The sequence below is a fragment of the Pelobates fuscus genome, chromosome 2 (genome assembly GCF_036172605.1).
Source record: "Pelobates fuscus isolate aPelFus1 chromosome 2, aPelFus1.pri, whole genome shotgun sequence".
Lineage (NCBI taxonomy): Eukaryota > Metazoa > Chordata > Amphibia > Anura > Pelobatidae > Pelobates > Pelobates fuscus.
Window position 1 is genome coordinate 212,445,915 of NC_086318.1, and position 25,808 is coordinate 212,471,722.

At 36.9% G+C, this 25,808-nt stretch overlaps 1 protein-coding gene across 10 annotated transcripts in view; it reads right to left on the minus strand.

The window, feature by feature from the left end:
* The window catches only part of LAMA2 (laminin subunit alpha 2), a 767,184-nt gene that overhangs the window by 217,931 nt on the left and 523,445 nt on the right, over positions 1-25,808 (minus strand). For all 10 annotated transcript variants that reach the window (XM_063443147.1, XM_063443149.1, XM_063443146.1 and 7 more), the window contains 3 exons: positions 14,229-14,346; positions 13,111-13,245; positions 6,974-7,098 (listed from right to left, as the gene is read on the minus strand). In XM_063443147.1, the coding sequence (XP_063299217.1) occupies positions 6,974-7,098; positions 13,111-13,245; positions 14,229-14,346 (378 nt within the window). The remainder of the gene's footprint in view (positions 1-6,973; positions 7,099-13,110; positions 13,246-14,228; positions 14,347-25,808) is intronic.

Consider the following 25,808-nt stretch of genomic DNA (forward strand, 5'->3'; position numbering starts at 1 on the left):
AGAGTATATGCTCCAAAGACAATGCATTCCAAGCTCTCTCTGCTGAGAACAAGCATGTTTTGTTACAATTTTACCAGCAGGAGTAATAAATGAAAATTGCAGTATAGGTATCATCATATGTTCTGTCATGCGGAACAAAATCGCTAAATATGAAAATATTTCATTTTAATCACCATAGCTTCAACTGACTAAACAAAGTTATTTTAGAAATATATCCATTTCCTGTTAATATATATTTACTGCCAGACAGTACCGAGTGACCTTTAGTTACAATATTACAGAAGAACAATAATAATAAATAAACATAATTATGTGATTCAATAAGTCACATAATATTACTTGTTGCTGCTGCTGGGAAATACACAGAAAATGTATAGCCCCCTATGGTGAGCTATGTTGTTTGAACTTCATAGTTAATGCCGTAAAGCAATGTCGCCAACTATTAAAGGTGCAAGGTTGCTTAACATTCAATATAGTAAACTAAAATGATCAGGTTTCATTTAACATAACAAATGGAGGTTTCTGCCTAGCTGGAAGTCATCAAAACTCAGTCAGACAAATGTGTCTCCTGGGTTGTCTGTTTGACCATTATACTGTATAGCATGACTCTCATGATATGTATTAATATTAAACTGAACAAAATTATAAACGCAACGCTTTTGTTTTTGCCCCCATTTTTAATCAGCTAAACTCAAAGATCTAAGACTTTTTCTATGTACACAAAAGGCCTATTTCTCTCAAATATTGTTCATAAATCTATCTAAATCTGTGGTCGTGAGCACGTCTCCTTTGCTGAGACAATCCATCCACCTCACAGGTGTGGCATATCAAGATGGTGTTTAGACAGCATGATTATTGCACAGGTATGCCTTAGGCTGGCCACAATAAAAGGCCACACTAAGGGGTTAAAGGGACTCTATAGTCACCAGAACCACTACAGCTTAATGTAGTGGTTATGGTGTCTAAAGCATGTTCTTTCAGGCTGAGCACCCTAAATGCTGCATTTTCAGAGAAAAGAACCATGTTTACATTGCTGCCAAGGAAGACCTCTATAGGTAGTCACTCAGACGGCCACTAGAGATGCAACCTAGTCCAGTGCTGCACAGTGTGGTAAGTAAACTTACAATTCCTATGCAATTAGAGGGGAGCAAGGCTACATAAATAGTTTAATGTTAAAGTTTCAGGAATACATGTTTGTATTCCTGACACTATGGTGTTCCTTTAAGGAAGGTAAACTGTCCATTTTAAACACATTGAATAGCTAATGGTATAAATAGCACATACACAAATTAATTGCAAAATCATTTAAATACTAGTTAATTATATATAAAGTTCCTGAATTTATTGTATGTTTTTGCAGATTCTGCAGTAAACTCAGCCAAGACCAGGAAGTTACTCAGACAACCTGAACAATCAATTCTAAAGGAAATGCTGAGCTTATTTCAAAAGCAGGGATTTCGAGGCACAATATGGGTTTCATAAAAATGTATTTCAAATGTTAGATTTCCATGGAAAAGTAACAACTGAATAACTAACTAACATCGCATTATGTACAACAGTATTATTGGAACAAAACCAGAAAATCTGCAGGTTTTTGGGGAGGGACAGGATGACTTTGTTTCCCCATGTAATTTCACCAGTCCCGTTCTCATAGGATAAGACTCTCTCTAGCAATTGAGCAGCCATGGCTGCCCAGCAGCTGGTGTTAACATGTAGATATAAAACTCCATTTTGGCAAAATGAAGATTTTGCTAACTCCCATAGGATTTTTATATATATATATTTTTACCATTTTTAATGTGACGTCTAACTGGCCAAAGCTGACCAATAAACACGTAATTAACCTACATGTCTCTGAGGGTTTTTAAATATTTACCCTCTGTCTGACTGCTAGCACTGCCGGTGGGACAATAGTACTGATTTTGAAGCCTCGGTGTTGGGTCCGGCTAAAACCCAGACCAAATTCATACCAATTCCTGCCTGTATTACCAAATTTTGAGATTGTCGAATTCCATGAACAATGTCTGCACATCCCCCGATGGTTTTGCCCCATTAAGGCCAATCGAACGTTTTTGAATAACCCTGTGATTATATAAGGTGACTACAAGAAACTCTAAAATAAATAATTTGCTCTGAACTTTTTTGAACAAACACCACATTTAATTCTGTTAATCACTTGAGCATCAATGATGTTCTCTTAACTGCTATAAATTATACAGTCCTATCAGCTTTCTCATTAAGTACTCAATGGTGCTGATGGCAGGACTGATAAAAAAAAAAAAATGTGGCCAAGGGTCAATCTAATACGGAAGTTAAACTGTCAGTGATGGTATTTGTTAACTAAATGAAAACAAGCAATGCAGAAAAGTTTCCTTTTTCTTTGCTGGTACAGTCAGTACTGCACATTTTCTCACTTACACAACATTAAATCAATAGAGCCTGAATAGGTAATAAAATTACTACTTTGCAAAAATGTAACCAAATTGATCTACAACTCACAAACTCATTATCCAACACATTTTCAACTTTGTAAAAATAGATCCACAGTTTATAACTGTATTTGAAGTGCTGAGTTTACAGGAACAAACACTTTGAAACTGATAGCTTGAAAATAATTTGTTTAGGGAAAACTATACATCTCAAATAAATACAATTATATTTTATATTGTAAAAATTGAGCCTTGCCTTTGATTAAGTGACTGTTTATATATTCTGTGTTTTATTTAACTGATTAAATGTTACTTAATAAAACACCCAATGAAACAGCTACATTGTTTTGGTGAAAAAAAATGCTTTTTGATTCTATTTTTTTTTCTTTCAAATGACTAGCATTACTCATTCCAGACGAGTATTATTTGATCACCTTGTTATTGTCTAGTCGTATAAGAATGCTATAATCAACTTGTCATTTACAAAACTACTGTCACATTCTGTCTGCATTCATTGTGATGAGGTTAGCACATTACATTGAATATATGACTGAGCTATAATCACAAAGACAACAATGCTCGTAAATTGTGTGTACAATGGCGACATTAGACACGTCTTAGTTCATGTGAATATTCAGAGTTTTCTGTGGATGACATACTTTGTACAGCATGAATTGCTAATATTCTAAATAATTGTATTGTTCTGTCCTCAAGGCTTTTGTCATTTAACTGACAATAAACAACAATTTGATTAATCTATTAACTCCGACTTTTAGACACTACATTTAGACAGAATGCAGATGACCACAGTGGCAATGTCTTTCTATCTGTAGATAATCATTCAGAGAGAAGTATGCAACCTCTATCAGGCATGATGGCAGGTGGCATGATCGCTGTCTCAATTCCTTTTGCAGCCACTTGAAAACACCACTAGGGACATCATAAATGGTGCACTGTAGTCCACCCAAGGGGCTAGTTCATGCCTGAAGAACACTGAAAGGGTTTTGTCAGGATCCTATCCTGACAACCAAAATTATTTTTTCTTTTATTCTGTTTCATTATAACAATTACAGTTTCCCACCACAAGTGGCCTCCCTAACCACTAGGACTGAACGTTCCTTGACTCTATCTCACCTGCCTGGGCTTACTACTTCTCCTACAAAAGGCCACACCCAGCTCAATACTGGGCCAATGAAGTTGATGGTCTACCTGAAAGACTTTTGTTCCTGGCTCCTATAAACGTACCTACTTTATTACTAGCCGGTTGAATGCCAACCTGATCTACACTACCAAGCTTCTTTATACCAACCTGATCTACACAACCAACCTGCTTTGTTACCAAGCTGCTTTATACCAACCTGAACTATGCTACCAACCTGCTTTATGTTACCAATCTGCTTTATAACTACCTGAACTATGCTACTAACCAATATTGCAAAGAGTAATTTACCTGCATTAACGGTGCTCCTTCTAAATACGGGGTGGTGATTCTCTAAATGTCTATTTTACTTGACCTTACTGTTTTACTTGTCTCTCTAAATAACCTATACTTTCATCTATAGGTTTTCTTACTATAAAATTATATCCTGTTAATAACCTGCTTTGGGAGTATTGCCTAAACTCTCTATTTTTGTTATTTCTCCTTCTATCTATTGCCTTTAATTTCCCTTATAAGTTCTTTTATTTCCTACTACCTATAATTTCACTTATATGTTTCCTTCTACGTAACCATGTCTAAAGTTACCAATAAAAAAAAAAAAAAATGTTAACACTGGCAAAAGTCTCTTATCTGACCTGCTTAAGACCATGACAGTTTTTTTTTGTTTTGTTTTTTAATCACCCTCATCCACTGGCCATGTGTTTGGAAAGGTGTGGACAGAGGTTCTTCCTTTTCCCATTCATTTATTTTAAGTCCCCCACCTGATGCTCATACTTGGGTTCTGCAGGACTAGATTCTCCATTTATTTTACATGCCCAATCCCTATGAGATGAGGCATTTCTACTGACTGGTCTTTCAATTGCTGGTTAATACTTATATTATTTCACAACCATTGGCAGTTGGGGAATAAGGGAGGCTATAAACCTCCCTTATAGTAATATGGGGGTCATATTGATTCCTAGTGGCCTTATTTGTATACTTACTATTTAATATGGTGCCTGACTAGCAAGCGCTGTCCAGGCACCACGTGACTAACACTTGCACAGCCAAGAATTTTTAACATTCTCATATGATAACATCATTCACACCTCTTGCCCTGTTTTATTCTCTTGTCTCCCATCATTAGGAACTATTTCTTCTCCCTCCCTCTTCATGCCTTTTCTACACATTTTACAGTAACATGCTTCAAGCTCTCCATTTCTTATTCTTCCCTTTCCATTGTGATACAAAATGAGCTTTAGCTCTAATAATCTTGATTCACAACAGTTTTGCTATTCTTAAGATTATAAACATTTTACACATCCTAGCCCTACTTTCTCTGCTCATTAAAATGATAGAAGGAAATTCACAATCCATTAACTCAGTGATCTATTTCAAAACAACAATATATTTGTCAAGACTGTGGTACAGAAATGTTGCTAAGTCTACCTGTTGGATGTTTGATTGCATAAGTCACTTCACAAAGATAATATATGTGAAGGAACATTAAAACCACCTGCATAATATGGTGTAGCAGCTGCCAAAACAGCTTCTATGCACCGAGGCATGGAACAAGACCTCTGAACATGTTCTGTGTTATCTGGCACCAAGACATTAGTAGCAGATCATTTAAGGTTTGCAAGTTGTGAGGTGGGATCTTCCATGGATTGGATTTGTTGTCCCAGCACATCCACAGATGCTCAATCAGATTGAGAATTTGGGAATACAGAGGCCAAAGCAACAAATTGAACCATCATGTTCCTCAAACCACTCCAGAACAATTGTTCAAGCATGGCAGGGTGCATTATCCTGCTGAAAGCGGCCAATGCGATCAGGGAACACCACTGCCATAGGGGGTATACATAGTCTGCATCAATCTCTAGGTAGGTGGTACATGTCAAAGTAACATCCAAATGAATGCCAGGACATTGCCCAGAGCATAATGCCTCCACTGGCCTGCCTTCTTCCCATAGTGCATCCTGCTGCCATATCTTCCCCAGGTAAATTACACACATGCATCAGGCCGTCCATCTGATCTAAAAGAAAATGTGATTCATCAGACCACATAGCCTTCTTCCATTGCTCAAATCCACATTGAAGGTGCTTTCAACAGGGGTCATCTTGTGCACTCTGATTGGTCTGTTGCTATGCAACCCTATATGCAGCAAACTGCAATGATCTGTGTATTCTGACATCTTTCTATTATGGCCAGAATTAAATGTCTCAGTATTTTGAGCTACAGTAGCTCTTCTGTGTAATCACACCAGACTGGCTAGCCTTCAAGTAGATTATGGCATTTTCTTTATGTTCCTATTCAAATACATATTAAGGTGTGGCTGTCTAATGGGTTAAAAAGAACAGATGGTGTTTGCTATTCTGTACCACAAGGTCTCTGGAATGTGCTGTATAGAGAGATTTGGGGAAGGTCCTTATATGGGGAGTTTCCTTATGTGGCTAGAGTCTAAATTAAACGTTATGATGTAATTTTGGCAATAAAGGGCAGAGGACAAAGGACCAAGTTCTCTTCCTTCTATGATCCGCTCTCCTGATGTGTATCTGAGTTGCTGATACAAAAGACGACTACTAAAGATCTCTCACTCTCTGTAACGTTGTTAAGAAATACCATCTGTTAAGTATAATATTGTTTGCTGTTGAAGTAGAATAAATGCATATTTTTTATAAAGAATGTCAGATTGCGTATTAGTGCTTTTCATTAATATGGGCATATATTAATTCCGCGAGCCTTTGACCCAAGAAGAAATATCTATATATATAAGAGTCTTATTCAACAAAATAAACACAGACCAGTTATAACACTTCACTTCCAATGTGCATCAATGAGCCTTGGGTGCCCATGACCCGAAACGCTAGTTCACCAGTTCTCCTTCCTTGCACCACTTTTGGTAGGTACGATTTTGGAGATGCTCTCCCCCAGTCATCTAGCCATCACTATTTGGTCCTTGCCAAAGTCACTCAGACCTTTTTACTTGTCTATTTTTCCAACAACATGAAATTCAAGAGCTGACTGTTCACATGCTGCCTAATATATCCCACCCTTAACAGGTGCCATTGTACCGATATAATCAATGTTATTCACTTTACATGTCAGTGGTGTCAATGTTGCTGCTGATCAGTGTATATGTTTATGATAACTACAGAAGAGACTGACCACACCATAAACTCTCTTGAAAAAGTAGACACAATATCTCTTAACTTCCTATTTCATACTAAGGGAGACGATTCACAAATCAATGACACATGATCATGAACATGTGATGGAATTTGTCTACTAGCCCCACTCCCCAGTTGTTAGAGATCAGCCATACCTAATTACCTGAGAGTCACAATTGTTGTTTAAATCTAAGTCTAAGTGATGCTGTCGGAATGGAATTTTTGTTCAACTTACTTGTTGCTGGGAATTTGTAAGGGACAAGCACATGCCTTACAATCATCTGGAGAACCTCTGACCGTTCCATAAAATCCTGATGCACATGTTTCACAGTGATCCCCTGCTGTGTTGTGCTTGCATGCCTTGAGAAAGAAAAATTTATGAGTGAGTAGAAAGTATAGAAACATGTTTCTATCAGAGTTTGTGACACAGTTCCCTAATGTTCAAGTATGTTCATTTGGTGGCCATGAGTAACAAAAGCCTATTATGCAAATTGTAAGGAGTATTTTGGTGTTTTCCACTGACTAACACAGCCATGCTTCATTTAGTGTAATACAGCCCCCCTAAAACTGGAATTGCAGTGACTATGTAATTAGCTTGCACAATGCAGGGTGAAATATTTGTCAGAATAAACAAAAAATACATGTTGATTATTCGCTAAAGTTGTAAAGTAATTTACTGCAGCTGGTATGGGAAATTGCTGCATTGCTGTATAACCACAATCTAATATTTCTTAGCTTCATGGTGTCATTATCAAAGTTGTGAAGAGGGTGACAAGAAAATTAAGAAGGGGGAGGAAGGCAGGTAGCTTTTATCAATTAGGAACTTGCTTAGGTGTTCCCTCTGTTTGCATAAGACCTGCGTAATAGGGTGTGGGTTAATGTAGTCTTTACATTTTGGAGATATCAAATCTTTAGATACCTTTTTAAGACTGTTTTTATAAAGTGAATGGGTCAACGGGAAATATATATTTGAAATGGTCAAGAAGGTTATTATACCTACATACATACCATATATGCTTTTTGTTGTTGTGTGTTTTGCCACAAACAAACTGTTAACTAGAATGTATCACCATTTTGTTTTTCAGCTTAAAGTTTATTGAGTGCCACATGAAGCAAGTTTTTACAATATGCAGTATAAACAATGAAGTTACATAGTAACCTTGTATAATTGACAATTCTAACATCTCCATGTAAATGTACACAGAGTAACTGCACCAGGAATAAACATGTAACATTTTGTGGTGTGGTGTGCATTGATGGACATCATATATTTTTTTTATTTGCAAATAATGTAAAAAAAATTACACAGTCAAATGGTCTTGTCCAATAGTATGATGGAACTTAGGGGTAAGCACCCCTATAGAAAAAACAAAACAAGTGGGAGTCTGTAGCGGGTACAGATTCAGTGTAATCATGGGAGGGGTCTAGTTTGTGGAAGGGGTCTATTAGGTAGAACTCAACTCTAAATGTAATCCCATTCAGTGGAGTTTTTTTATTTTGTTTTCCTACTATTGATTGGTCACTTTTATTCAGTTCGCTAGAAGGCCTGACCAAATCACCCTCGCTTCTCGAGTTTCTTTGCATACTTGGATTTGATTCCAGATGATTGCTTCATAATTTATAGTGGTTGTAACTAAATTATTTATTTCTTGGAAGATGGGTTTAAGGGAAGTATTCCATTTCCTCCCTAAGTAAAATTGCTGAGCTGAAGATCAGGTATATAAGTTTCAGCACTAGTTTATGAAGGTCTTTTGGTAAGATGTACAGCAAGTACAATTCTATTTGGAAATTGCTATGGAAATCAGTTGTGTCTGTAAGCAATTGGACTACCATATTCCAGAATGTTGTGATGGTTGGCATGTCCACTAGACATGAAGCATGGTCCCTTCTTCTCAATCACATCTCCAGCAAATGTTACTAGTGTTGGGGTATATACATGCTAATCTGGTTGGCACCAAGTACCACTCGTTCATTATTTTACGTGTGCTTTCGAGGTGGGAGGCACAGGTGGAAAGGCTGTTTTGGGCGTTAAAAGCTTGGCTCCATTCCTCTGTTGATAATTCATGCCCCAAATCCCTGTTATATTCTTTCATGAGCCCCCAGGATGGCTCCAGTGGGTCTCAGTTGATGCTCAAATAGCATAAAGAAAGATGTTTTTGTGTCGGGGATAAGTGCAAGCACAGTTTTTCGAAGGGTGTAAATGAGGTATCAACTTCCAAGAGCATGGTTTTAAGTTAAACATAAGAAAACATAGTGCTGGAAGGAACGTTATGTGTGGTTTGTATGTCTAGATATGTATGTAGGCCTTGTTCAGTGTAAAGGTGGTAGAGGTGCGTGATGCCATGTTGTTTCCAAATACATTGATTGAAGGTTTTGTTCTTCGCATGAAGGGAGCTTAAGGAGGTTGCCTGTGACCTGGATTTGAGGTTGCACAGTCTTTGTCTGTGCAAGTCTCACGTGTGAAGTGTGAAATGAGTAGAGGTTAGGGTTGTCATTGGAAGTTTTCTATCTTCTTTGAGTTGACATAATGTTCTGAATAGAGTAGGAGATTGGGACCATTGTGAATCTATTTTGATACATTGTGAAATGTATTCTGTAGAACCTGCTGTGATGATGTTAGTGAGTTGCGCTGCTTAAAAGTAGGCCTTCATGTTCGGGAATCCTCACTCTCTGACCCAAGTTGATCATTTCAGACAAACCATATAAGAGAGGAGACAGGGGGCATCTCTGTCGCTTACCATTAGTGGTAAGAAATGGGTCTGTTTTAAATCCTGAGTTTAGTCTGCCATAATAATTTTGCAAGGAAGGATACCGATAGAGCTCGCATAGTTGAAAATTTTAGTTAGGTGTGAAACTAGTGAGGATTGTACCATGGTGTGGTAGATCTCCGTCTGTGACTTGAGATTTCCCTTTGGGCAAGGTCTTGATAGACGTACGTTCTTCTCCTTCCAATATTGGTTTAAACAAGCTTTTTACTTGGGAGTGTGAGTATGGATAGTTTCTCTAATTATTTATTTTTTGTATCCCTTGACAGTTAAGGAACCTCTGGATTGTTCTTGAGATTGTAAAGGGAACTATAATATTTAGCAAATGTATTACAAATTTGTGTCGGTAGTATGAATTTTTGGCTGGATGCGGACATTATGTACTGGTTCTGGACAGGGTTTGTTTTTCCCAAAGTCTGTTGGCTAAGACCTTAGCATGTTAGCATGTTATTTGTGCATTGTGGATCATGACGTTTAGTGTGCAATTTAAGTAAGTGTGTGTGTGGCTTTCCTTCATCAATGTGATGGTGGTTACTTTGCCACCTTTGGATCTGAGCCATTTTGCTTGAAAGGCCTAGTGGTATGGGACGTGGTGTTGTCTAAGCACTGTGGTGTGGTCATGGAAAGTCCTTCTTCACCACAGGCTCTTGGCTGACAGATCTGCAATAATGTGTCTATATTTGTACTGATCCAGTAAGTTCTATTGCCAATTGAGTTGAGGAGTTGTTATTTGATATGAAAGTAGTGGAGCCAGGTCAAGATGTCCCTAGGCATCAAGCTTAGGAGATGTTTGGGTCTGGCAACTGTGTGGACCGTATCTAGCATTAGCATGTCAGTGTGAATGTCTAGAAGGTGTCACAGGAAACCCACAAAAGGTGGATCTGAAAGACATATTACTAAGCCTTACAATGGCCAGGCTTAACATATGGTCAAGAAAAATCGAGGACAGGAATAACAGAAATAATCAGATTCAAGACAAAGCCAGGGTCAAGATACCAGAAATCAGGAGTCAAATATGAAGCCAGGGTCAGGATACCAGAAATCAGGAGTCAAATACGAAACCGAGGTCAAACTCAGGAAATCACAAAGAGCACTAAACAGAAACAACGACAGGACAAAGAATATGGGCCGAAGCAAGACTTAAATAGGCTTACCTGTATATTGATTGGTCCACGTCATCATTGCAATTCAAAATAGATTAGGATTGCAATGATGCCGTGGTCACTTTAAGAGCAAGCGTCACACCTATACACTAAAGAAGGAGGTCCAGCCGCGCATTCACGTGGATCGGCTCGACCGCGCGGCAGGAGGAGCGCTGCACGGAGGGAGGTAAGTACATGTCACAGAAGGAGCTTATGGAAGAATTCAAGCAGGTATTGGTTGGCACGAGAAACATCCTCAGGAATTCCCTTTAGCCTTAGATTAATACAGTGCAATCTGTCCTCCATGTTTTGTTTTAAACTTCTCCAGCTGGGTCTCCAAGGTTTCTCCTTCATCTACCAGACTATTGTGGACAGTGGTGAAGTCATCTATTGTGTCTTTCAGGTGTGAGGTGCGAGAGCCCAGTTCCTAGAGTTCTTTTCTCATTTCACTCACTGTTGGGTGGATGGTATTTTGTAGCTTTGTATCCATCTCATCTAATAGAGACTGTAACATTGCTCTTTTGAGTTGTGGGTCATTTATGTTCTGCAGGCCTACCATGAAGTCTCCTTCTTTCTCTGCACCATCTTAGAGTGCCTGGGTACTCAGCTTGGGTTTCGACGTGCGAACGCTGATTTATCTTTTGCCTCTGCAGGCTTCCTTCTACAGTACAGAGTCATCTCTGAGCACAATTGTAGGTCAGTTGTTGTTGTGTAGCCAGCATGTAGCACTGTTTTAGAGCCTAGCATTGCAGAGCTCCGCTAACAGGTTACCATGCGTCTCTGGTTCCAGCCACGCCCCCACAGTATTCATCATTATTTCATTATATGTGGCTATATTTATCTTTAGAAGCAATATTGTACTCTATTATATATCACATTAGTGCAATGTATTTTTTTTTTTTTTTTTTTAAAGGAAACCTGAATTGACTTTAATTATCTGCCCTTTAGCATTGAATACAATGTGTTCCTATGGGGATGCTTGGATGTGTACGTTGCCTTGCCACACATGCAGATCAGGTCCATATAAGGAGCATTGGATATGATAATTGCAGAGGTGACCATGCATTCTTGATTAAGTTGTGGGAGACAGAAAGGTGGCAGCGCCAAGGTAATAATGAAATTCAAACTTTTATATAATTTATTTTATTGCCATACAGGGGAAGATATGTAAAAACTAAGAACATGGGCAAGGTTTGTATTCCTAAAGCCACAGTGTTCCTTTAATCACTCAACAGTCAGCTTACTAACACATTGCAAAATTTAGGCTAAAATAGGAGATGAAACATTTATCACCTTAGTTATCAAATTATCATAGTGTTTTCAGCAAAAAGTCTCTTTAATATTTGAACTTCTAAAAATTGGAATTTTTAACACTAAATGTCATATAATTCTTTTCCTTTATGAAAGTACCACATTTATATTCTAGAGTGTGAATTCATATTCTTAAAAGAACCTTCAGTGAGAAATATATTAGGGGTTAGCACCTTTTAATATACTGCAGTGTTCTCTACTCCAACATTATAGTAAATATAAGCTTCAGGCAGATTCCGTTCTTTGTAAACGTTTTATTGATCTGTAATCATCTGGGACTCATTTTATCTCTGTAAGAGCAATACTACTGCATTTTCCTCATAAAGGCTATGTACTTATGAGCTTTCTGATGAGACCTTAAGTTAAATGATGGCGATAGTTTGCTTTCTAGTAGGCAGAGAGCAGAAGGATGAGGTACACTCATTATATTATCAGGTTTATCACAGTTTCCTATTTTATACATTGCAGTAAATTGATTCTAGAAAAATATTGTAATCATTTTTTAGAACATATCCATGGCATGCATTTCTGCATGGTATAAAAACATGCAATATAAATACATGCCAACTACCAACTATATAATATAGTATTTTACCAAGAAAGGTACCAGAAAATGTGTTCTTAGATTTCAAGTCCCTGGATCTACTCATTAATATTACCCATCTTAATTACACTGCCATTTTTAATCTTGGATGAGTAAAAAGTATTGCATAAGCTCATGTCTCTCTAAAAGCAGCAAAGTTCTACAGGATTAAGATGAGAAGAGAAATGGTCTACAGAAGCATCCAATCTGTCAGGCTACTTATTACAGATTGCATGGAAGTCCCTGCACACTATGACTGTAGCAGAGAAGTATATCTCTGTTAGGTAAATTTTTATAAACATGTTTTATATATATATATATATATATATATATATATATATATATATATATATATACCGGATTTTCTTGGCACTCACCCTCCAGCATTGTAGATTAACCAATTCTAGCCCAGGTGCATTCCCAGCATACAGTATTTATACAAGGAGTAATAGGAGCACTCATAGGTCTTTGTTTCCAGTAATTCTTTTATTGTGGTAACATATTTTGTTCAAAAAATGTCGATAGATATTATATATATATATATACTGTTTACTTCATTATACAATCATACCTGACAAACAGAAGTCTGAGCATCACACATGTCACTGTGTCCATTGCACTCACAAGGCACACAGGTCCCAAGTGCAGGGCCAGGGCGTCTGCCGGGGTTTGGCGGAGCAATTCTGTAGAATCCTGGAGAACATGTCTGAAAGAGAGTACAAACAAATGTTTGATTGAGCCTTGAACAGGCAGAGATCCTAGTCTACCTTAAATTTTAGCATTTTGTTTTTCTAAACTATGATAAAATCCTGACATATTCATGTAATAATTATAAAAAAATTAAAAGGATGATTTTTTTTTTCTAGGCCCAACTCTAGTTTATCAAAATGTACTTTAATATATGTATTTTACCCATAACAATTAAAAAACAAACAAACAAACAAAAAAAAAAAAACGTGTTAGCTATATATATAAGCTATATATTCAGATCTCAAGTAAAGAAGTTTCATTTCAAAAGAGAACCAATTTTGATTAAACAAATGTAGAAAGGCCCAGGCACTCCAAATTCAAAAATCACAATTTATTAAACTCACAGCCAAATCACAGCGTTTCAACCTACATGGTCTTTGTGAAGCTTAACTAAGATCATGTAGGTCGAAACATTGTGATTTGGCTTTGGGTTAATAAATTGCCTTTTTTGAATTTGGTGTGCCTTTCTACATTTGTTTCATCAAACATCTGGTTTCTTGGTACTGAGACCAGGTCTGGTTTCACCCAGATTAATTTTGTTTATAGGGATTGAGTGCAGTTCTACATCGCTGATTTTAAAGAGAACCAATTTTGACATAAATAACAAACAAGATGACCCTAAAATATTTTTCACGTAACACCTACAAAATAAAGGATTTTATGTCTGTACACAAATAAATGCATGAACATGTAATATGTTCCACAAAATATGTTAAAAAATCTTTTTAACACAATTTATGTAATTTATTTTATACACAAGTATGGAACACAATGTACATTTTGCTAATATATAATCAAATGTTAATTTAGTAATTAATTCATATAAATTTATAATAGAAATTTCAGATTAAATTGCGCTACTTAGTAAATCTCTCTCATTTATTGTCACTTGTCATGTTTTAGAAGGATGAGTAGAAGGTTTATGAATTATACAGATACCTCACATGAAAGACCAGAATATGCTGGAGGGCATTCACATTTCTCGATCAAATAAGCTTTTGGACTCATGGTAAAAGAAGTTCCTTGTTCTGCCACTTCTAGAGAAATTTCAGAAATCCTATAAAAGGGAACAATATTTGTCCAACATTTCTGTAACATTACTTACAAATGACTTTTTGTTGACATGATACAAGTGTGTGCGTGTTTGAAGAACCTGTAAACCGTTTTAAATTTTGTTAAACACAAAATATATGAAAAATTAATATAGTATGACGATAACATAGCATACAATTCTGTAGATGCATGTCATTGTACACTGAGCATGACCCACTGCTCTGATCAGAGATACCCACTCATTAGGGTGTGACTTATTATATGTGATAACAATATATGGAATCCTCATAATGGGCCCGTACTTAGTTCATGACAAAACAAGACATTGTCACTATTTTATCAGTGAAATAACTTCATAACCCAAGTTCAAACCTCCAGAATGGACATGCTGTTTGACTAGCGAACATTATAAAGTTGCCAGCACAGACCCCTAGTTTGAGAAGCTGTCAGGTGGTGGTGAGTAAAACAACATGGTCTGCTCAGTTGCACATTGGACTTACGTACATCATTTTAGTAGCAACAGTCTTAACTTTTGTCAATCAAAAATAAAGTTAATTTTCCTTTAGTCCTAGCACAGCATTCCATTGATTTATTTCGTAACGTGAATGGTTTTTCTCTTTCTGAACTCTTGAAAAGCTAATGCTAACATTTTTAGAAATATGTTCTATTCAATGTGAAAATGTGTCTTTATCAGACATTTTGTCCTATTTACCAGGAAAGAAAACCAATGGAGGACTGGGGAATTTAGACAATGACCTACGACAGCAAGTTTTACTCATCAATAGCAGTAAACATTTCAAGAGACAAAGTAATCCAGAAGATTATAGTATTGATTCATCAACATAAGCATGAGACTGTACGAATGCATGTATATTAGGTGTAGTAAATGGAGACACTATGAAAGCAAATTACACCAACAATATGCAAGGATTTTTGGGGCAAGTTCATCCATGACATTAACCCCTCAAGGACACAGCTTCAGAAGCGTGTCTTACCTTTAAGGACATAAGCATTTTTTTGAATTTTTTGCTGTTTGTGTTCAACTGCAATTTGCATCTCTGTCATTTATTGAACCAATACTTATTGTAATGTGACATATACATGTATAAATTCTAATTTATAAAAAAAAATGGAGTATAATAAAAAAACTAAAATAATAACTCCCCCCCCCTGGGGAATTTAGACAATGACCTACGACAGCAAGTTTTACTCATCAATAGCAGTAAACATTTCAAGAGACAAAGTAATCCAGAAGATTATAATATTGATTCATCAACATAAGCATGAGACTGTACGAATGCATGTATATTAGGTGTAGTAAATGGAGACACTATGAAAGCAAATTACACCAACAATATGCAAGGATTTTTGGGGCAAGTTCATCCATGACATTAACCCCTCAAGGACACAGCTTCAGAAGCTTGTCTTACCTTTAAGGACATAAGCATTTTTTTGAATTTTTTGCTGTTTGTGTTCAACTGCAATTTGCATCTCTGTCATTTATTGAACCAATACATATTGTAATGTGACATATACATGTATAAATTCTAATTTATAAAAAAAAAAGGAGAATAATAAAAAAAACTAAAATAATAACTCCCCCCCCCCTCCCCAAGTTTTGCCATAAACATAACGTGTTCATAATATGTCCAGCTTAGGAAAAGTAATGCAAAATCAATTATTTATGTATCTTGATTTACAGAGTACATAATATGTGTAGGATTCCAGTTTATTTTAAAAGTTACAGGTCACAAACTACAAGGACTGATAAAGTCAAGAAGTTGGTATGTTTGTCGTGGAAGTTTAATACCCTTTACAGAAAACAAAATTGCAACACAAAAGTATATATTTATATAAAGTAGACATCATAGGCTATTAACCTAAGTTTATTTTGACACTTTTTGCATAGCCATTTCACTGCCAATCTCTGCTAAATATTGGAGTAAAATTTAGTTTTTTTGCTCTATTTTGGCATATACACATATAACAAGGTTTTTGTAACGTGTATTTCACAAATCTGGTGTGTGCTATTCCTCCACAGAACATCGTATTGTCTTCAGCTACATCTGCTGAGTACAATGATACCCCCATTGTATGCCTTTGACACTATTCTGTGAAGCTACAATGCCATATAGGAGACCATGCTATTTCAGTTTCTTGCAGTCATAAAAGTAAAATTAGATCAATGCTCAAGGAATAAACTTGTAATTCAAAAGGTATACTATTTTTGACTTTTTAAGAAAGGAACATATGCATATCACACAGCTCTCCAAGAAACACATTGGAAGTTAAAATATGAAATCAAGCTCAATTATGGGCTCTTCTCTACTGTAAAGCTATAAAGTTTAGAGCCTATGCCTAAAGGCTCTCTACCATGTGAGTGTGTCACCACTCACCTCTATTATTATACTTTAAACTATTGTGTAACAGTATTATACTATATACTCCTATTTTTTTCCCTTTTATGTTTGATTCCAATTACCCCAAGTTCTGAAGGGTGAGTTATATATCTTACTGTACAGCGCTGCACTAAAAACACCAGCTGGCCTAGGGGTTATCACGTCTACACCTGGCACTGTGTGTATTTTTTATATTCTATGTGACTCTATGTTGGAGATGCAATTTAGAAAAAGGAGATTTCATGCCATACCCCTCAAGAACTTTTCCCTAAAAAATAAATGCCATGATTGTACCTTATCCTAAGATGGATGGATTTGCCACTTTAGTGAAGGAATTAAATAAATCTACATGTAGCTGCAAGGAACAGTCATTTGTTTGGCTTTTCCAGCCAATCATATTGCTCCTTTCATTTGTCTTTTACTGCAGGATCCTAGGGATATATGTTTTAATCATTAGCCTAGTGGGAGCTTTTGCTTTTTCCATGTCAACTATTAAGCAGCGATTCTTTCTTTTTTTTTTTATTGTCAATCTCTTTTTATTGAGGTAAGCATATGGACATGACAAGCAGTACAATGTTTAAAATATCTTGTACAGAAAGAGCAGGATAAATCACAGTCATTTGATAATACCTAATGATTGTAAATTACTACAGACAAGCTGAATTAACATTATTATTATTATTATTATTATTATTATTATTATTATTTTATTATTTATATAGCACCAACAAATTCCGCAGTGCTTTACAGTGGGTAGACGAACACACATGTAGTTGTAACCAGACAAGTTGGACACACAGGAACAGAGGGGTTGAGGTTCCTACTTAATGAGCTTACATGCTAGAGGGAGTGGGGTAAAGTGACACAAAAGGTAAGGATAGTATTAGACTAATGACAGTTGCAAAAGAGGAATTAGTCAGGAGCTATTGACAGTTTAATTGATACGCTTTTTTATAAAGAAGTGGGTTTTCAATTATTTTTTGAAGGAGTGGAGACTGGGTGAGCATCTAACGGAGGAGGGAAGTGAGTTCCACAGGAACGGTGCAGCCCTCGAGAAGTCTTATAGGCGAGCATCAGAGGTGGGAGTACGGACAGAAGATAGATGTAAGTCTTCAGCAGAGTGTAAGGACATACTTGTGTATTAGGGAGGATAGATAGGTGGGAGCAGCATTATGTTTAGATTTAAGGCAAGAACCAGAATTTTAAATAGAGCCCTATATCTTACATGAAGCCAATGTAGGGATTGACAGAAGGGTGAGGCGTGGGAGGTGCGGGCGGACAGAAAGATGAGCCTCGCCGCATTCATTATGGACTGTGATGGCGCAAGTTGAGAGCACGTAAGACCACTGAAAAGCGGATTACAGTAGTCAAGGCGAGAAAGGACAGTGGAATGGACCAGCACCTTAGTCGCATCTGGCGTTAAGTAGGGTCGGATGCGCGCAATGTTTTTTGAGATGGAAGTGATAGGATTTGGCGATAGACTGAACATGAGGTATGAAGGAGTCAAATTCTGCGCGGTGGAGCTGATGGTAGCACCATTGACGTGGAGGGAGACAGACACAGGAGTAGCAACACTTGAGGGAGGAAAGACCAGAATTTCAGTTCTGGTCAAGTTGAGTTTAAGGAAGTGGGCAGCCATCCAGTTAGTAATAGCAGAGAGGCAGTCAGAGACACTAGTCAAGAGGGATGGGGTGAGATCAGGAGAGGACAGATAGATTTGCATGTCATCCGCATAGAAATGATATTGGAAGCCAAAGGAGCTAAGGAGTTTACCAAGGGAGGCAATATAGATGGAGAACAGTCGGGGACCAAGGACTGAACCCTGGTGGAGACCAACAGAGAGGAGTTGGGAAGAAGAAGCAAAGCCAGAGAAAGAAACAATGAAAAAGTGCTGGGAGAGGTAGGAGGAGCACCAGGAGAGAGCAATATCTCGTAGAGGATCAGAAGAAGCTGTTGATGATCAACAGTGTCAAAAGCCACAAAAAGATCAAGGAGAATTAGGATAGATTAGTGACCACAAGATTTTGCAGCAAGAAGATCATTGGATACTTTGGTCAGTGCCGTTTCCACAGAGTGCTTAGCGCGGAAACAAGACTGAGGCGGGTCTAGCAGAGACACGTCAGCCGTACTAGCATAGATTATACCTTCAGACATAGAATACTAGCTAGACATGTATAGGAGGACTAGATAGCAATAATGCCTATCAGACAAGAGTCACATGAGAGAAAAAGCACTGAAGCTAGTTGGGACTTATTGCCATATAAGTTGAGTAACACTTTGATAAAGGAAGCAAAATTAACTAAACAGGAAAGGATGTGGCAGGTGGGTAGTAAAAACATCTGCAACTAATAATGACTGAGAACATTCACAGCATAGTGGAGTGCACTGAACAACAAGTCCAGGCTTAGCTGATGCCCAGGCTTGGGAATCATGTAATAGAAGTAGGGATGTCATCGAATGCAGCGGCACTTCGAGAATAAGATAGACCAGCCCCTCAGTTCAAGGTCAGCAAGAAGGCCAACTTTCTTGTTCCATGGACCTGGTGACTGTAAGAGTCCAAGTCCCTCCCATTGTGTGGGCAACAAAAGGCCTTGCCGCTTTCGTCGCTTGACCCTCTGTCGGTGTGTGGGTGATGCTTTGGTATTAAGTCCCCGTAGGCCCTTGGCCTAGGCGGGCTATCCTTAAATGGGTCAGATGATCTGGTGGAAGCTAAGTCCGATGGAGGTTCACTCATTCCTTAGCTCTCGCCCCTCCGAACTCCCTCCTGAAACTGATATGGTGTAGTCACATTCCTACCTTCTAGTGCTGCCCAGAAACAAGTATACAGCTTGTCGAGCAACTGGAGAGACTGCTAAGCAATTCAAAATTGTCTAAAACCACAGAGGTTGCCTTGGTGGGTCCACCATCTTAGCACAGGGTACTCAAGGTGTAGCTGAAATTGAGGGTACAGTGAGTGCAGTCCGAGGCAGTCCAGTGGGGATATCCTTCGCCAATCCAGGGGGAGGAGGGGTAGGAGCACCACAATGCCTTTCGGTAGCTTAAGAGTGAGGAGATCAACAGCCTCTCCCCAGCTCCATCTGCAGCGGGCCGCAATAGGATTTATTGGGCTCATAGTGGGCATTAGACTTAATTAGTTAATGCCTCTGTTTGGTCGTCTGGGAACCAACAATGCTTGTAGTGCCCTTCAGTGGGTGAGGTTGCTTGTTGGCTGGGGGTAAGACTCAAAAATTAGCTCTACTCCGAGGTCAGGCTCCGCCACCAGCTATGATACTTTATAGTCAATCGCTGTAAAGGTGTATTTTTCTTTTCTGTTTTGTAAGGATAGCTCATGTATTGTGCATCTATTCTGAACCAATATCAATCAACTTTTTTTAAACAGAAATAAAAATAAAAGTCAATTAAAAAGCTGGAGCATTGTATATATAACCTAATGATTTTAAAGATTTAGCCTTAGCAGTTCAAAAAAGTCAAGTAAACACATTGTAACCGCTTTACATTTCCATATATACATCACATTTTCTTACTGAAAATCTGACTTTATTTGAAAAATAATATGGGATATATATGTATGTGTGCAAAGTGCAGACTCTATAATATTTAATATAAAAAAAAAACTGCTACAACTTTGTAAAAGTTCCAAGCAAACCAAAAAAAGCTAAAAGTATCAATTTCCAGTTCCTGATTGTGTTTAACAAACTGCAAAATGCACTGTAAACTCTTTCAGATGTACTGTTGGTTTATCATTGTTTACCTTTTTGTCTGACGGAACACAAACTTAAAAATTTTTTAATTAGCTTTGAACTTGCACAGAAGCCTGTACGTGGCAAGAAAATATCCATTCGGGGCATTAGGACAAGTTAACACTTTATATTAAGAGGAATTTTGATAGAGGACAGAGAAAGAACAGTCACATAAACACTGGCAGCCTCACATGTATCTATCTTCTTTGATAACTAGGTGCCCTGAGTTGGTCAGACAATATGTCAGACTGAATCGGCAGTTCTAACTGCTGTTTTGCATAGAGAGAGGCATAACGAATTGGTACCAAAGGATTTTGATAGAAAACAGTTTGCTTAAACACGTCCCACCTCTTCTGGGTAAAATGGTTAAAGATAAAGCTGCTGATATAAATATTTATTCAGAACAGTGTGCCAGCTTTTCAGATGGAAGTCTCTGTAAATTTAATAAAAAATCTCTTTCCATCATCTTCAGGACTTCGAAAATAGTTTGTTTACAGCAGAATATTTACAACCAGAGATCTAAATTTACATAATAATAAACTTTGGGAGCACAGAGCTACTTGTTGCCTGTCTGAGAGGTTTTCGGGATACAGGTTACAACTTGCTTGCCGCACGTAGAAGGTCTACAGGGACTCAGCCTAACTCCTTTGCAGTGACTGTTTGAGAATTTTAAATAATTAGAAGCAAAATGAAGGGGACGCTCACCATCCGACCTGAGGTAATTTATTATTGCTTTGCATGTGCTTCAAAAACAAAGCAATGACTATGCATTATATTGTACCACAAAAAAAAAAAAACAAGAAAAGAAAATACAAATAATAAATAATCTGAAAACACAATGTCGACATGAATTTATAAATCAAGCCTTTTTTATTGCACGGGGAACATTTTGAATTTCTCTTCTCCTGTGATTAATATGACATTTGTACAGATTTATTCTAGTTTGAGTTGTTTTTTGATTGCCTCCTGCAAGTACCTAATAAACTAATTTGGATTTTTGAAGAGCAGTCACTCCCTTCTACTACTTAAGATTCAGATTTTTATTTTTTTAAGAATACTTCCATTTATTGACATAGTTTAAATAGACCGAAGAAATGACACACATCTACACTATCTATATACAAATAGATTTTTTCCATATATTGCTTTTGTAACAGAGCCTCAAGATATTATTAGGCATTTTGGTTAAATACAAATGCACGCATTAGCTTTAACAGCTTACAGTATATATTTCATATATAAAGAGCTGTGTAATTATAAGAAATGTTAGATGAGAACTCAGATGAAGAACTCAATTCACTGTAGTTATAAAAAGAACCCTTCACTATTCAGTCACAGTAAATAGAGAGGTACTTCTCATCTATTGCATTTTAGCTTTGAAGACACCGGATGTTAGATAGATGATCACACTAAGTGAAAGCTAGCTATATTGGTTAAGGTTACAGTAATATATTTTTTAACTCAAATTTATTTATTATATATAAAAGATTATAATTTTTGTTTCATATCATTTTTGGCAATCCCTCACAATTTGCAGTGTTCATCTGCTAGCTCCTGTAAAACAGCTACGAAGTATGCCATCACTTTTATGAGAGTCAATTTATAATTTAGGTAAACCTCACTACAGAGGCTGCAAAACAGAAATGTCAGCAAATAGGGTTATGTCAAATGTGTGTATCTGTTTTATTTGTTATTGTTAATTACATATGTACACAGTATATTGTTTTAATGTAAGCTCATTAGGCAGGGCCATTTTTTACCTACTGTCCCCCTATGTCATGTGTGTTTTGTTAGAATTAAATGTTTGTCTTGGTTACCTATTGTACACAGCTAGAGAATACTATATAAATACTTGTAATACATTATCTTCAAAATGCTTTAAAAATGGGCCAATCCCAGCTTGAAGTGTGGGAGCACTAAGATAAACAGGTTAGTAGATGATATACACTGAACAAAATTATAAACGCAACACTTTGGTTTTTGCCCCCATTTTTCATGAGCTGAACTCAAAGATCTAAGACTTTTTCTATGTACACAAAAGGCCTATTTCTCGCAAATATTGTTCACAAATCTGTCTAAATCTGTGGTAGTGAGCACTTCTCCTTTGCCGAGATAATCCATCCACCTCACAGGTGTGGCATATCAAGATGCTGATTAGACATCACAATTATTGCACAGGTGTGCCTTAGGCTGGCCACAAAAAAAGTCCACTCTAAAATGTGTAGTTTTACTGAATTGGGGGAGTCCAGGGGGGTCCGAATATAAATATACTGTGCAAACTCCCTTTGTGTGTCAAAAAGGCAGAAAAAATGCTTATTGCCACTACACTTGGTACAAGCTAGCGGAAAAATTATCACACGCTAAGGTTCAAAATATGCCTTTTGAAATACCCTGAGATGTCTTCTTTAAGGAATGGTATGCCTTTATGCTGTTTTTGAAATATGTAGCCTGCTCAAGGGCTCCAAAGTGGGACACTTAAAACCTGAACTTGTCACGTCTCTTTTACAGCACTGTAACTTTACAAAATAGTGTCTAGGTCATGCATTAGGGCATATTGTTATACTCAGAAGATGTAACTGAGCATAATTTGGGGAGGTTTATGACAGTGGTACATATCAAGTGTAAGAAATACAACATATATGTAACAAACATTTACTTGAATTGGTAAAAAAATGGTGACAAGTTAATGGCACAATATACACCATATAAGATACCCTGGGGTGTCTGCTTTATCAAGCACACTGCTTGTGAACAGTCACACTGCTATAATACCATAAAATGAGACATAGGCTCGTCAAATCCATCTCCGAAAATTCTAACTGTAGAAACGGAAACAGCCTTGTCTATTATATAGCATTGTAGCTTCACAGAATAGTGCCAAAGGCATGCAATGGGGGTATCGTTATACTCAGCATGTAGCTGAACACAATATGGGGTTCTGTATGGGAATAGCACACACCAGCTTTACGAAATACACATTACAAAAACCTTGTTATATGTGTATATGCCAAAATAGAGAAAAAAAACAATTTTACTCCAATATTTAGCAGAGATTGGCGATGAAATGGTTACGTAAAAAGTGTCAAACTGACCTTAGATAAATATTCTATGATGTCTACTTTATATAAATATATACTTTTGTGTGGCAAATTTGTTTTATGTGGTGGCTACTAAACCTACAAGACAAACATACCAACTTCTAAAATTGTTTCACATTAAAATCTTATTTTAGTCCTTGTATTTTGTGACCTGTAACATTCAAAATAAGCTGAAATCCTATACATATTATGTACTCTATAAATCAAGTAATATAAATTAATTTATTTTTCTAAACTTTTTCTAAAAATATATTTTTTGGCATTTTTTTTATAATTAATGAGAATTTATCTATGTATATGTGACATACAATTAAAGCCCTGTTTGCCTTCTAAAAAAAACAGTATATAATAAGTGTTTGTGCAATAAATGACAAAGATGCAAATGCAAACAGCAAGAAAGGCTTGTGTCCTTACGGGTAAGACAAGCTTTTGAAGTTGTGGCCTTAAGGGGTTAATATTGTTTGTACATAGCATGAAAGTATTATACAGTGAAAAAAGGGAGCAGAATTGGGAAATTATTGCATTTTCTCTGATTTAATGAATGCAATGCTTTGTGTTGTATAGGAAGCGTTATGACTTCTATTAAAATAGGATTTCACTACATGTATTATCTTTATTTTCATGCATCCCATTGTGGTTTCAGCTTTTATATTTGTATACACCCTGAAATCGGAACACTCTTCCTTCTTCTTCCACTATTCAAATCTTGAAAATGACTTATCTTTTTATTTTTCAAGAGATATTAAATATTTATATTTTGCCCTACACAATTACCAGTAGATTAACTTTAATACAATATTTGTATATCTTCATCTACAATGTTGACACAGCATTTCCTGCCCATCACATCAATGTGGGAAACTGTTTTTTTTTTTGCATCAACCAGTATACTACCTGTTCTGTAATATATGAAAGCCACTGAATTATAACTACCTATAAAGTAGCAATTACAAATAGCACTCATGTTTAACAAATGCAAGCCAAATATCCAGATCATTAGGAAAAAGGTCTTTGTACACCTATTTAGTTATATTACATATAACTAAACAAATATGTTGTCCAATAAGAGAATAAATGTGCTGTTTACCAAAGAACCATCCATCAAAGGTGTATGTACAGCTGTAAGGTAACCACAACATACCCACCCAAGACCTACCCATTTTGGCTTTTTTTGTTTTTGTTTTACCCGTGACTGTATATATGCAAGATATATACACTATATGGACTAAAGTATGTTGACTCCTGATCATCATATCTACAGTTGAAAGAAAAAGTATGTGAACCCTTTGGAATGATATGGATTTCTGCACAAATAGGTCATAAAATGTGATCTGATCATCATCTAAGTCACAACAATAGACAATCACAGTCTGCTCAAACTAATAACACACAAAGAATGAAATGTTGCCATGTTTTTATTGAACACACCATGTAAACATTCACAGTGCAGGAGGAAAACGTATGTGAACCCCTAGACTAATGACATCTCCAAGAGCTAATTGGAGTGAGATGTCAGCCAACTGGAGTCCAATCAATGAGATGAGATTGGAGATGTGTTGGTTACAGCTGCCCTGCCCTATAAAAAAACACACACCAGTTCTGGGTTCTTTTCACAAGAAGCATTACATAGTTACATAGTTGAAAAGAGACTTGCGTCCATCAAGTTCAGCCTTCCTCACATTTGTTTTTTCGTTGTTGATGCAAAAGAAGGCAAAAAGCCCAGTTTGAAGCACAATTTTGCAACAAGCTAGGAAAAAAAATTCCTTCTTGACCCCAGAATGGCAGTCAGATTTATCCTTGGATCAAGCAGGTATTACCCTACATTGAAAGATTATATCCTTGAATATTCTGTTTTTGCAAGTATGCATCTAGTAGCTGTTTGAACATCTGTATGGACTCTGATAAAACCACTTCTTCAGGCAGAGAATTCCACATCCTGATTGTTCTTACAGTAACAAAAAACCTTTCCTTTGCCTTAGACAAAATCTTCTTTCGTCCATTCTAAACGCATGGCCTCGTGTCCTATGTAAAGTCCGGTTTCTGAATATATTTTCACACAATGGTTTGTATTGGCCCCGAATATATTTGTGAAATTGCATTGCCTGATGTGAATGATGCCTCGCACAAAAGAGCTCTCAGTAGACCTACAATTAAGAATTGTTGACTTGCATAAAGCTGGAAAGGGTTATAAAAGTATCTCCAAAAGCCTTGCTGTTCATCAGTCCACGG